The sequence below is a fragment of the Cucurbita pepo genome, chromosome LG07 (genome assembly GCF_002806865.2).
Source record: "Cucurbita pepo subsp. pepo cultivar mu-cu-16 chromosome LG07, ASM280686v2, whole genome shotgun sequence".
Lineage (NCBI taxonomy): Eukaryota > Viridiplantae > Streptophyta > Magnoliopsida > Cucurbitales > Cucurbitaceae > Cucurbita > Cucurbita pepo.
The window spans coordinates 1,947,699-1,960,450 of record NC_036644.1 but is presented as its reverse complement, the minus strand read 5'-3'; the positions used below and the strand labels follow the sequence as shown (position 1 = coordinate 1,960,450).

The 12,752-nt window shown below is 38.8% G+C and overlaps 4 protein-coding genes across 4 annotated transcripts; 2 read left to right on the top strand and 2 right to left on the bottom strand.

Moving 5' to 3' along the window:
* Nucleotides 1-2,921: 2,921 nt before the first annotated feature.
* On the bottom strand, nucleotides 2,922-3,868 carry LOC111799219 (ATP synthase subunit b', chloroplastic). The gene has a single exon (XM_023682672.1). The coding sequence runs from the start codon at nucleotides 3,723-3,725 to the stop codon at nucleotides 3,066-3,068; it is 660 nt and encodes a 219-aa protein (XP_023538440.1). The 5' UTR covers nucleotides 3,726-3,868; the 3' UTR covers nucleotides 2,922-3,065.
* A 1,510-nt stretch (nucleotides 3,869-5,378) lies between these two features.
* On the top strand, nucleotides 5,379-6,031 carry LOC111798299. Its single transcript, XM_023681359.1, has 2 exons — nucleotides 5,379-5,641; nucleotides 5,719-6,031. Exons 1-2 carry the CDS (start codon nucleotides 5,448-5,450, stop codon nucleotides 5,837-5,839), a joined length of 315 nt encoding a protein of 104 aa, XP_023537127.1. The 5' UTR covers nucleotides 5,379-5,447; the 3' UTR covers nucleotides 5,840-6,031.
* Nucleotides 5,990-7,583, bottom strand: LOC111798298. The gene has a single exon (XM_023681358.1). The coding sequence runs from the start codon at nucleotides 7,400-7,402 to the stop codon at nucleotides 6,200-6,202; it is 1,203 nt and encodes a 400-aa protein (XP_023537126.1). The 5' UTR covers nucleotides 7,403-7,583; the 3' UTR covers nucleotides 5,990-6,199.
* Nucleotides 7,584-8,735: 1,152 nt separating this feature from the next.
* LOC111799066 lies at nucleotides 8,736-10,462 on the top strand. The gene is made up of 4 exons (XM_023682461.1): nucleotides 8,736-9,014; nucleotides 9,098-9,212; nucleotides 9,288-9,402; nucleotides 9,474-10,462. Exons 1-4 carry the CDS (start codon nucleotides 8,914-8,916, stop codon nucleotides 10,103-10,105), a joined length of 963 nt encoding a protein of 320 aa, XP_023538229.1. The 5' UTR covers nucleotides 8,736-8,913; the 3' UTR covers nucleotides 10,106-10,462.
* Nucleotides 10,463-12,752: the final 2,290 nt, after the last annotated feature.

The window sequence follows — 12,752 nt, the reverse complement described above, 5'->3', positions numbered from 1 at the left end:
AGAGAATGTTTGTAGCTTTATAAACAAATAATACTATCTAAAAGTCTAAAAGTAGACAATATCATACTAACAGGCATGTTCAACTAACTAACTAAAAAAACAGACATTCCAACAATGCAACTAACTAACTAAAAAACAAACGGATCAACAATGCAACTAACTAAGTAAAATACAGACCTATCAACAATGCAACTAACTAACTTAAAAAACTGACCGATGAACAATGCAACTAACTAGCTAAAAGAACAGACAATCAACAATGCAACTAACTAAAAAACAGACCGATCAACCATGCAATTAACTAAAAAATAGACAGATCAACAATGCAACTAACTAACTTAAAAAAACATATAGATGAACAATGCAACTAACTAGCTAAAAGAACAGACAATCAACAATGCAACTAACTAAAAAACAGACAGATCAACCATGCAACTAACTAAAAAACAGACAGATCAACCATGCAATTAACTAAAAAACAGACAGATCAACCATGCAATTAACTAAAAAACAGACAGATCAACCATGCAATTAACTAAAAAACAGACAGATCAACAATGCAACTAACTTAAAAAAACATATAGATGAACAATGCAACTAACTAGCTAAAAGAACAGACAATCAACAATGCAACTAACTAACTAAAAAACAGACCGATGAACAATGCAACTAACTAACTAAAAAATAGATAGATCAACAATGCAATTAACTAACTAAAACATAAACAAATCAACAATGCAACTAACNTAACTAACTAAAAAACAAACGGATCAACAATGCAACTAACTAAGTAAAATACAGACCTATCAACAATGCAACTAACTAACTTAAAAAACTGACCGATGAACAATGCAACTAACTAGCTAAAAGAACAGACAATCAACAATGCAACTAACTAAAAAACAGACCGATCAACCATGCAATTAACTAAAAAATAGACAGATCAACAATGCAACTAACTAACTTAAAAAAACATATAGATGAACAATGCAACTAACTAGCTAAAAGAACAGACAATCAACAATGCAACTAACTAAAAAACAGACAGATCAACCATGCAACTAACTAAAAAACAGACAGATCAACCATGCAATTAACTAAAAAACAGACAGATCAACCATGCAATTAACTAAAAAACAGACAGATCAACCATGCAATTAACTAAAAAACAGACAGATCAACAATGCAACTAACTTAAAAAAACATATAGATGAACAATGCAACTAACTAGCTAAAAGAACAGACAATCAACAATGCAACTAACTAACTAAAAAACAGACCGATGAACAATGCAACTAACTAACTAAAAAATAGATAGATCAACAATGCAATTAACTAACTAAAACATAAACAAATCAACAATGCAACTAACTAACTTAAAAAACAGATAGATCAACAATGCAACTAACTAACTAAAACACAAACAGATCAACAATGCAACTAACTAACTTAAAAAACAGACCTATCAACAATGCAACTAACTAACTAAAACACAAACAGATCAAACAGACAGATCAACAATGCAACTAACTAACTGAAAAACAGACAAATCAACAATGATAACTCAAAAAGGCTCCCATCTCATGGTTAAGTTGGTTTATAACTCTATTTTTGGATAAAAAAATTGTTAACTCGTAAACTATTTTAAAATTTCTAAAAACTGAGCTCAACCCTTATAAAGAAAATAACTCTAACTCAATTTTTAATTTTTAATTTTTAATTTTTTTTTTTTTGTAATGGAAGGGTAAAAATTAATATGAATGGTGGGGCCTAGTTAAATTGGAAAATGGGAAATAAATAAATAAATAAATAAATAAATAAATAAATAAAAAGGTACAGAAAAAGAACTGTAGAAGGGCACGCGAGGGGTACTAACACAGAAACATGATAACATGATGATTAAGAGCTTTAGATACACCAGCTTTCACATCTCTCAGATTACAATATCCCTCTCTTTTTCTACGGCCCAGATTCCCTTTCCTCCTTCAATCCTCACCCTTCATTTCGATCCCCCTAGATCCTTGACCCCACCATTCTTCATTTCCTCCACAAGTCAAACCCAACCAAATCCCCCACTTTTTCCTTTTTAATCTTTTCTTACCTTGGGTAAAGTAAAGTAAAACCTAATTTTCCATCCCTCCCACACGTGAACCCAATTTTCAATTTTTAACCCTTTAATTACAAAATTAAATTCTTAATTTAATATCTCATATTTAAGTCAGCTAAAATATTATATTTGATGGGCCATACTCATAGGCTTAGTCAATTAACAAATTATGTGCATAATATAAGCTTAATTTAAAAAAAAAAAAATGATGAATGCTTATCTTTCCCGCGTCACGTCTAACCAAACCTAACTCGAACTAATTATTTAACCCAAACTTTATAGCTTATACTGTCTATTTATATGTATTTTATTTATTTATAATAAATTAAAAATAAATCTTGTTGGAGATTTTCCGCTATATAATAATGGGATGTTTGATTGAAGTTATAAAGCTTTTGAGGGAAAAGGTGGGAAAGAGTTGGACCCATTGAAGTGACNAAAAAAAAAAAAAAAAAAAAAAAAAAAAAAAAAAAAAAAAAAAAAAAAAAAAAAAAAAAAAAAAGTAATGTTTGGGCTGGGCTTGCTTTGATTGTTACGGGCTGGGTGTTCCGAAAGCCCATAAACTTGTTTAAATGAGCTACGCTACGTGGGCTTTAATATTGGGCCCAATTCAATATGGGCCAAGTTAGGGATCTAAATTTTCAAATATGATTATTTATTTATTTCTTTAAAGTCTACCTACAAAATTACCATATTGTTGAATTTTAAAAAATTTATTAATACTCTATAACTAAGGAGGTAAGGGTAAATTGGTAATTTCATTAGGACTAGTCTAAAACTTGGGATTAATACAGTATTAAGTGGAAGGCAGATGGAGGGGGAAATAAAGAAACGAATTATTTATACATTTAATTGTTCTTTCATATCCATTATGATTGCAAGGCAAAGCGATTATAAGAACGTAAGTAGAAATGTAGATGAATTCCAGAACAGAACAGAAATTCAGAGCAAAATCGATCTAAACGGGAAGAACCTTCTTGACGATTTCGTCGCTAAGAGCTGCAATTTGAGCATCCAGGGATTTAATGGTCTCCACCTTCTGATTCTCCAAGCTCGCCAATGCCTCCTGCAACTCCGCATCGATTTTCTTCCTTCCCTCCGCCAGTTTCTCCTCCACTTCTGCCTGAGTTTCCTTCTTCATCTTGTTAAGCGCCGCTGAAATTTCTGCTCTGGCCGCCCTCATCACCGCTGCGGCTTGTTCATCCAACTGCTTCACCTCCTCGGATGTGTCTTTAACGCTGTTGAGCTTCTCTTTTATGGCGGCGTCTCTTTCGTCCATGAATTTGCCGAGTGGAGAGAAGTAGAGTTTGTCGAGACCGACCATGAGGAGAAGGAATTGCGCCATCATGATTGGAAGAGTGAGGTTGAAATCGAAGAGCGCGGCCTTTTCGATCTCTTCGGCGAGGGAAGGAGGCGCAAAGGAGAGCGATGTGGCGGCGATGAGGGAGAGGGATTTGAGAGTGGTGGTGGAGAGGGAGACGAATTTGGGGTTTTTGAGAATCGTGGGGGTTAGGGTTAGGGTTAGGGTTTTGGGAATGGAGAATTTTGGGGTTTTGGTGGAGGCGATGGAAGGGGGAGGGGAGAGGGGTTTGGAGGAGGCCATTATTACATTCGCCATGGCTGCGTCGAGCTTTGGAGCTTCGAGTGAACGATAATGGCGGATCTGGTGAATGATTGAGAGACGAAATGGGGTGGAGATTAGGGTTATCTACATTATGCTCTCTGCATTCTTCGCCACACAATTTGATAAGGCTCTGCTCGCTTCCGCCTTTCCTTGGCCAAGAGATTGGGATCTTTTCTCACGTGATATGCGCGTGCCTGTGGAATGGAGTGGTCTGGGCCGGGCTTTTCTTTCTTGAGCTTCTGCGATGTATGGGCTTTTTTCTTTACCAGCCCAATAAATTTGGGCCCAAGTAAATTACGGCCTTTTTTCTTTCCCAGCCCAATCAATTATGGCGGAAAAAAACTTGCGCATGCCGAACTCACGTGCGGACATATTTATAATCGAGAGAGAAATTATGGGCCAAGGCCCAAGGGTGATGAATATGGACGGGGAAGGTAGGCCCAAATGACAATAATACAGGTGTCGGTGGGGTCCACTATCTCTCCAATTGAAAGTCCAAAGCCACCTACCCTCCTAAATCACCCAATGCCCCTCCCCCTATGGTGCCCACGTGGACTTCACAAGCTTAGGTCTCTTTCCCCGCCCTCATGTGACCCCTCTATCACAATATCCCTTATTTAGTTACATTATATCATATCTCATTGACACATTCTTTTATTTTTGTCATATATCGCTCTTTAATTTCTTGTTACATTTTATCGATTTCATTATATGATTCTCTTTTATTTTTGTCACGTGAATCTGCTGCTCAACTAGTTACATAACTTGAACAGTGAAAACGGTTGAAAAGCATTCCGAACATCAGTTATTGTGATGTCCCATATTGGTTGGGGAGGAGAACAAAGCACCCTTTATAAGGGAGTGGAAACCTTCCCCTAGCAGACGCGTTTTAAAGCCTTGAGGGGAAGCTCGAAAAGGAAAGTTCAAAGAGGACAATATCTGCTAGCGGTGAGCCGGGTTGTTTCAAATGTTATCAGAGCCAGACACCGGACGATGTGCCAGTAAGGACTCTGGCCCCAAAGGAAGTGGATTTGGTGGGGGTCCCACATCGAATTGGAGAAAGAAACGAATGTTAGCAGGGACGCTGGGCCCCGAAGGGGGTGGACTGTGATGTCTCACATTGGTTGGTGAGAAGAACAAAACACTCTCCCTCTATAAGGGAGTGGAAAGCCCAAAAGAGGACAATATCTGCTAGTGGTGGGCATGGATCGTTACAAATGGTATCAGAGCCAGACATCGAACGATGTGCCAGCTTTCTCGCTGTTCCCTGAAGGGGGTAGACATGAGGCGGTGTGCGAGTAAGGACTCTGGGTCCCAAAGGGGTAGATTTGGTGGGGGTCTCACATCGAATTGGAGAAAGGAACAGAGTGCGAGCGAGGACGCTGAGCCCCGAAGGGGGTGGATCGTGATGTCCCATGTTAGTTGGTGAGGAGAACAAAACACCCTTTGAAAAGCCCAAAAGAAAGACAATATCTTCTAGCGGTGGGTGTGGGTCGATTTTGTATGGATTTGATATGAATAATTAGTCGACAACAAAAAGAAAGAGATTAGAGAAGAGGGACATGAAGGTCCAACCCACACGACCACTCCATCTCTATCCTCATCTTCCTTCTTTGTGTCCCTCTCATTGCCACCCCTTTTCCCGACTCATGCCCATCTCGCTTCTTCCATAAATGCCTCTCCCATTTCTTCTCTTCCTTTTAACTCAATTCAAAAATGGAGCTTCAACTTGGCCTATCTCTTCCCCTTCACCACCACCCCCTCCATGGCGCTCCCACAAATTGCATCAAACATCCACGCGTCACAAACGAGCTGCCCAACACTTCGCCTTTGCTATCATGGAATGATAAGCCTAAGGACGAAGACGACCCTGATCGTCCACAACAGACACGCTCTTGCACCTTTCAAATGTAAGTCCATAGATACCATATTTGACATTTTATTATACTCAAATATTCATAACGTTAAAAGTCTTATGATATCGCAGAGATGAAGAGAAGAACCATGGAGTCGGGTGGCCACCAATTGGGTCATGGAGGAAGAAGGTCCTTGACCAGCTACCTCACCCGCCACAGACGGTGGAGAACCGCCGTCCGATAACATCATAGCACGTAACCAAAATGGTGGACCAAACTTCAGGATGGGATAACTTGAAACATACGTATCGTTATAGACATAAAACATATGTACCTCGTTTAAAATATTTTAATTTTTAAAAGTTTCATTATTACCCTTAATACCATAGTTTATATTTATGGTAAGGGTTGTCTATTTTCAACTATACACTATCTTAATTTTGACACGCTCGCTCACGACAAGTCTTGAAAAAGCTCGATCTCGACATGCATATACAAAACCTAGAGTTAATTTGTAAGTTCAAAAAAAAAAAAAAACATTGGGTTTGTTTGTCCCGAATTATCCTTAAAAAGACCAAAAAAAAAAAACATAATTTTGTGTATATATTTTCATCAATCTTTAAAGATGACGTCGCTGGATATGTTCATCAACGGCTGGAGCGTATCGGCGGAGAATTTCCTAGCAAAGAGGAACGTATGCCGGCGGTAATGTTTAGCGGCGGAGGAAGACGACGAACTACGGCGGCCGGAGGTTTTATTTCTCGTTCTGATTCTCATTTCAATGCCGCCGTCGCCGTATCTGAGGCGGGACATTCTGAGAGAACGTATGAGATTGGGTGTGACGTCAGATTTGTCGTACGTGCGAGGGTGGCCATCGAAACTCCCATTCCAGTCCACGTGTGTTAGTGTAGCTGGAATAAGTCCTCGGTGGTCCCACATGCTGAGTAAGGTGGGGAAATAATTCTCCTCTGGATAACACGTGTCCCACCGCACGCATGGTAAGTCAAACTTTGACCAAACTTTCTTATCTCTCACCACAGTCCGCGCGTGCCGACGCGTGAGGACCCAAAACTGTGACCCAATTCGTAAATCCTCCAATTTAACAACGGGAAGCATCGCGTCGGGACCACGCGCCGCCCATCTGTCGTAGGCACCGATTTCATTTTTGAGAACCTCGATGAAGCTCTTCTTGGAGTGGATTAGCGTTTTGTAAGTGAAATTGAAGGAATGAAGAGGGATGCAAGAGGGGGAGAGAAGGGCAAACATGGAATTAGAAGAATCATGCAGCAGCGCGTGGGCGAGAAGGCGGCGGGCGGCGGCGGTTAGAGAAGGGGTGAATCTCTGAGTGGGTTTCGATGGGATGACACGGTGGGAAAACACGCCGGAGAAAGGCGGGTCATATTCTCGGGTCGGGTCAGCGTGGATGTAAACATTGTAAAGATCCGGGGGGATGTTTTTGAAGAACAGTTCCCAAAGAGGAGCAAAAGGGAGAGGGGAATTCGTGAGAAACATGAAAGCCAATTTCCGGGTTGGTGATGGGGTCGGGTCGACCCGGGAGGCAAGTGGGAACAACAAATCATCCTCCTCTGGCGGCGGCGTAGGCGGAGGCGGAGGCGGCGGAGAAGGGATTTGGAAGAGGGTAATTTTGCGGTGGGTCTTAGGCATGTAAAGTGACTGCAAGGGGAAAATGAAAGGATGGTCGGAATTTTGGACGGAATTAATGGCGGTGGGGCTGTTAACGGTAAAGAGAACGGCTAAAGGCAAGCAAAGAAGCAGAGCACAGATCAGAGAAAGTGGGCTCGCGGCGGACATCATGGCGGGTTGTTGCAGACTGACTGCGCCGGCGACTGATAAAGATAAACCGACGGATTTGGTGGAGTGGTGGAGCAGTTGGAATTGGAAACGAGGATAAATCAAGTTGCAAAATGGACGGCTAGGATTGAAGGGGTTATCAATCCAAATCAATTACCGATTTAAAGCAATAAAATCCAAACCAAAAAAGAAAAAAAAAAAAAGAAAAAGAAATACTTGTTTGGTTTTTGAGTGGTGGAGCCCACGTGGCAATCATGCAGGGGACCTGATCTGACGGATGAGGATGAGTCGGGTTCGAATGTGATGGGGATGAATGATTGGTTGAAAAGTTGTTCTGCGTTGTGTTTTACCGCACTGAATTATTTCTCATTATAAGCTCCAAATTTCATGGGTTTATTAATTTTAAAGATTCCTAATTCCCACTTTTAATGTTACTTTTGGACTATGATAAACATTATTCATAGATTCCTTTTTAATTTGAATTAACAATAAAATTAATAATTTTGATTCGATAAGCTTTGTACGTTTACAAATAGTTTCAGAACCCAGGCACTGAGTGGTGTGGCAGCTAGGACGCTAGTCCATAAAGAGGTGAATTGTGAGATCCCACGTTGGTTGGTTGGAGTGAAGAACGAAACATTCCTTATATGGGTGTGGAAACCTTTGCATCATACGCGTTTTAAAAGATCATGAGGTTGTCGGCTATGTAACAGGACAAAACAAATAATATCTGTTAACGATGTGCTTAGGGTAGCTAAATCTAGTGTAAATACACCATATCAATAAAGGTACCACAACAATAGACCCTCGTTAAAAAAAAGTAACATTTGTCGGAGTTGCTGAAACAATTTCACTTTGGGACCCACTTTGGAAGCAAAATGTTGATAAAAATGATTGCTTTTTGGGGTTAGTGAATTTGGGAGAGGTCTAATCTTGGCCATTGCAAGTGATTTGGAAGGAAAAAAAATTGATTTTTAGTCCCTACCCATTAAACTTTTGCACATTTCAATCCTTATCCAAACATAAAATTTAAAACTTTATCGAAGATACAATGTCTTAATAGTCGATTTGAAAAACTGTGCGCTGAAGATTATTAAGAGAGAGAAGGAATGATCATGGGTTTATAAGTAAGGAATACATCTTCATTTGTAGGAGACATTTAGTGGAATAGCAAACTTAGACTCAAAGTAGACAATATCATAAATCCGTGATTCGTAAGACATTGAGTGTTGGCATTTGAGGTTGGGGTTAGTTTGGGCCACGGACGGTGACAATATCATGAGAGCTCCCCCAGGGCTACATGAATGGTCAGGGCTCATGGGGCTAGGTAATACCCTCTGTCAAATAATTGAGTCTTTCAACACACCAACACACCACACTGTTGAAGAACAAGACCAGCCCCTTCTTCTTCCTTGAATCTTGGAATTCCAAACATTTTGTTGTCTTCAAGGGATTTTTTTCACTCAAAACCCCATAGCTGAGCTGAGCTGAGCTAAACTCTCCTTGTCTTGAAGATGCCAAGACCAGGCCCGAGGCCTTATGAGTGTGTGCGAAGAGCTTGGCACAGTGATAGGCACCAACCCATCAGAGGATCACTCATTCAAGAGATTTTCAGGTCTCTTCTCTGTTTTTGCTCATCATTTTCGTTTGAATCTCTGTTGGGTTGTTCTTGATTTGTCTTGTCGTTTGTTCTGTTAGGGTTATGCATCAGATTCATAGCTCCAACACTAAAAAAAACAAAGAATGGCAAGAAATTCTTCCTGTTGTTGTTCTCAAAGCTGAAGAAATCTTATACTCCAAAGCCATTTCTGAGGTTTTCACCTTTAATCTCACTTGTTCATAGCTATGATCTGTTTAAACTTGATATCATTTCGTTTGTTCATGATAGGCTGAATACATTGAGTTTAATACCCTTCGGGACCGCTTAGTGGATGCTGTTAATACCATATTACGCCTTGATGATACCACAAAAACTGGAGAGTTCCTTCAACCTTGCATTGAAGGTAGCTACAAAACTTGCTTGTTGAATCCTCTTTTTTGGGGGTTTTTGTGTTGAATTTTGTTTCCCTTTCAGCTGCTCTTAATTTAGGCTGCACTCCTAGAAAAGCTTCTAGAAGCCAAAGACATAAGAACTCCACAAACTATCTCAGTTCTAGGCATCATGAGTTGTCTCCTCCTCCCATTGTAATGAAGAATTCAAGCTGTGCTCCTTATTTTTGGAGTTTGGTTAAACCTATGGCCAATGCTCTGCCATCAAGCAGGTTCTCGGTCTATCCGTTGTGTTATAACGATGATGTTCGCTTGAAACGACAGCGTTCTAGCTTCGAAATCGCTCGTGAACCGATTTCTATGTGTGTGGACTCTAGAAATGGAGGTGTTATGGAGAAAACTAGTGGCTTTGATACAATGGCTGCAGCAATTGGGAACCAATGTGAGGATGGTTGTGATCTAGCGCTGCGGTTAGGCCGCCCCTTCTTAGCTTCGAGCTCGAGATATCCCGAGCTTAAAGTTGGTTCGAGGTGTTCACTAGAGGAAACCAAATCTGATGATTGTTCCCCAATGGTGGTCAATGAATATAGCCCATCATGGGAGCAAAGACTCGATGCAGAGACAACGAGAAAACGAAAGGCAAATTTTAGTCATTCTTTGAAGGGAAGTCACCAATGTTGGTTCCCTAAGCTTCGTTCCAACCGGTTCATTGGCTGAATCTTTTTCGAGCCGAATTGCGGTCGAAAGAAAGCTAACCCGGGCGTCGTTTAGGATTGATGGTTAGGTTGGTTGGAGCCATGGAGGTTAGTGTGTGTGGAAATGGGGGACAGAGAAGCATTGACCCAATGAGCTTAGCTATCATGTTTTTGGAGCAATGTGGTTTATCTGTGTTGTCTTTGGGAAAGGGCTGAATGGATCATTGAATGTTTGGTGACATTAGTTCTTTGTGGGGTCAAATAGGATAATTCTTGTTTTATGTTTGTTAAGACCGACAAACCTGGCTGCTTTTAGCTCACTTGTTCTATCAATTTAGAATTGTCCGTTTTAGGATAATTCTTGTTTTATGTTTGTTAAGACCGACAAACCTGGCTGCTTTTAGCTCACTTGTTCTATCAATTTAGAATTGTCCGTTTTGGCCGGTTAAGTATCGCTATTAATCTTATGATTTTTAAAACACGTTTGCTAGAGAGAGATTTCTACACCCTTATAACGAATGTTCCGTTCTCCTCTCTAACCGATGTAGGATCTCACAATTCACCCTTTTGGGGTCTAGCGCCTTCACTAGCACACCGCCCTATATCTGGTTCTGATATCATTTATTACAGTCTAAGCTCACTACTAGCAGATATTGCCTGTTTTGACCCGTTATGTATCGTTGTTAGTCTAACGGTTTTAAAACGTGTTTATTAGAGAGAGATTTCTACACCCTTATAACGAATGTTTCGTTTCTCTTTCCAACTGATGTGGGATCTCACAATCCACCCCTTGGAGGTCCAGTGTCCTCACTGGCACATCGCTCAATGTCTGACTCTTATATTATTTGTAACCGTCCAAGCTCACTACTAGTAGATATTCTCCATTTTTGCTCGTTACGTAGCGTCGTCAGCCTCACAGTTTGAAAACGCGTCTACTAGGGAGAAGTTTCCACACCCTTATAAGAAATGGTTCGTTCTCTCCTCCAACCAATGTTAGATCTCACATCAGCTGCGTGAAAATCAAATTTGGCGGACAATTCAAATTTATGATTTAACCTTGAGTCACCTTTGACAAAAAGTGTTTTAGAAAACGTGAGCGAGGAAAATGCGTCTGTAACCGTTTGAAATAAAGCAATGGTTTAGGTTAAAAGTAAATAAAAAAAACAACCCCAATTTGAAATAAAACAATGTTTGAGGCATTTTAGTTATGACAGGCATAGACATGATTTTGGTGAAAAGTCGTACACTCGCATATTGACGTGATATGAATAGTATAGACCTAACTACACATGAAATCAAGTAAAAGAGGTTTGGAACGAGCATAATTATGAATAACACGCCTTTAACAAATATAATCGGAACATCCAACACATAGCCGCAGACAACACCTTAGATAACTATGACCGCGACACGTGCCATTGATTGAACGTGACGAAGCGGTTTGGGCTAAGGCCCACAATTTCGGGGTTCTAAAAGTTGAGAACCCATATCCACCGGCGGCTCACTCCACAGCCACCGCGTACCGGCAGCTGCTCAAGAGTTTCAAGCGGCGTTTGCTGTCCCATTCAGTCGACGCAACTCCGACAGTCCGTGAAGGTTGCAGCTACAAGAAAAAGATTTTTAATTTTTAATTTTTAATTTTTAATTTTTAATTGACTTCAAATTTTAAAAATATAAAATATGTCTATTAATTTTGCTAAATTTTAATTTAATTATGCAACGGAAGTTTATTTTAAATTAATTTATTATTCCATAATATATGTCACTTAGATTTAAAATTATATAAATATGTCATAAACTAACTTATTCTTAATTAATGAAAGCAACATTAGGCAAAGAGTATCCTCTTTGTTTAATTTTCCCCTGTTTTATAATTAATTTTAATTATTAATTTTTAACTTTTTTTTATTTTATTAATAATATATTTACAATTACTCTCTTTAAAAAAAATATTCTTAAATTTTTTTTTTACTGTTATCAACATCTCATAGATTATCTACAAATATCTGAATGTTACTTTGGAAAATATTTTTTAAAGGTTTTAATGAAAATTTAAAAAACTTAAAAGGGTATTTTTGAAATACTTCAAAAAATATTTTTGAAATCATTTAAAAGTTAAAAGGGTATTTTTAAAACAAAATATTACGGGTTTTGATCTGAAATTAAGTATTTTTTAGACGAAATGCAAAGTTTAAGGGTATTTTTATTAATTTAGCTTTAAAAATATCATACCAATGATTTTTATGACAATATATGATTATGCAACGAAATCGCGTTGGTCACGACAACACGTAAGGTATAAGATCATATTGCTCATTGCCGTTCGAATCACCGTTAAATTATTAAACGGACAAAAAAATTCATATAAATATAATAATGAATTAATTAGCAAGAGAAATGGTTTGAAACGAATCGTTTTGATAAGAAATTTAAATGAATTGACAATGGTGTTCGCTTTCAAATAATACCTAATGCCTATTTTATGCCAAAGTTGATGGTTTTTTTTTCAAACTCTGCTCCCACTTTCGAATGAGTGTTTGAATGAACAAATGTTTTTATTTTATTTTATTAATATTATGCTTTGTTTCTTTCTTTTTTTTTTTAACTTTAATTATGTATATATTATATTCTTCTGACTATCATGTTTATTTTATATCGGTACTTAATTG

Bases quoted from the DNA above. Each gene is read 5' to 3' on its own strand.
- LOC111798299 (XM_023681359.1), top strand. From the start codon at position 5,448: ATGGAGCTTCAACTTGGCCTATCTCTTCCCCTTCACCACCACCCCCTC. The intron at 5,642-5,718 runs GTAAGTCCATAG...ATGATATCGCAG, and splicing joins CGCTCTTGCACCTTTCAAAT to AGATGAAGAGAAGAACCATG.
- LOC111799219 (XM_023682672.1), bottom strand. From the start codon at position 3,725: ATGGCGAATGTAATAATGGCCTCCTCCAAACCCCTCTCCCCTCCCCCT.
- LOC111799066 (XM_023682461.1), top strand. From the start codon at position 8,914: ATGCCAAGACCAGGCCCGAGGCCTTATGAGTGTGTGCGAAGAGCTTGG. The intron at 9,015-9,097 runs GTCTCTTCTCTG...TTGTTCTGTTAG, and splicing joins CTCATTCAAGAGATTTTCAG to GGTTATGCATCAGATTCATA. The intron at 9,213-9,287 runs GTTTTCACCTTT...TGTTCATGATAG, and splicing joins ACTCCAAAGCCATTTCTGAG to GCTGAATACATTGAGTTTAA.
- LOC111798298 (XM_023681358.1), bottom strand. From the start codon at position 7,402: ATGATGTCCGCCGCGAGCCCACTTTCTCTGATCTGTGCTCTGCTTCTT.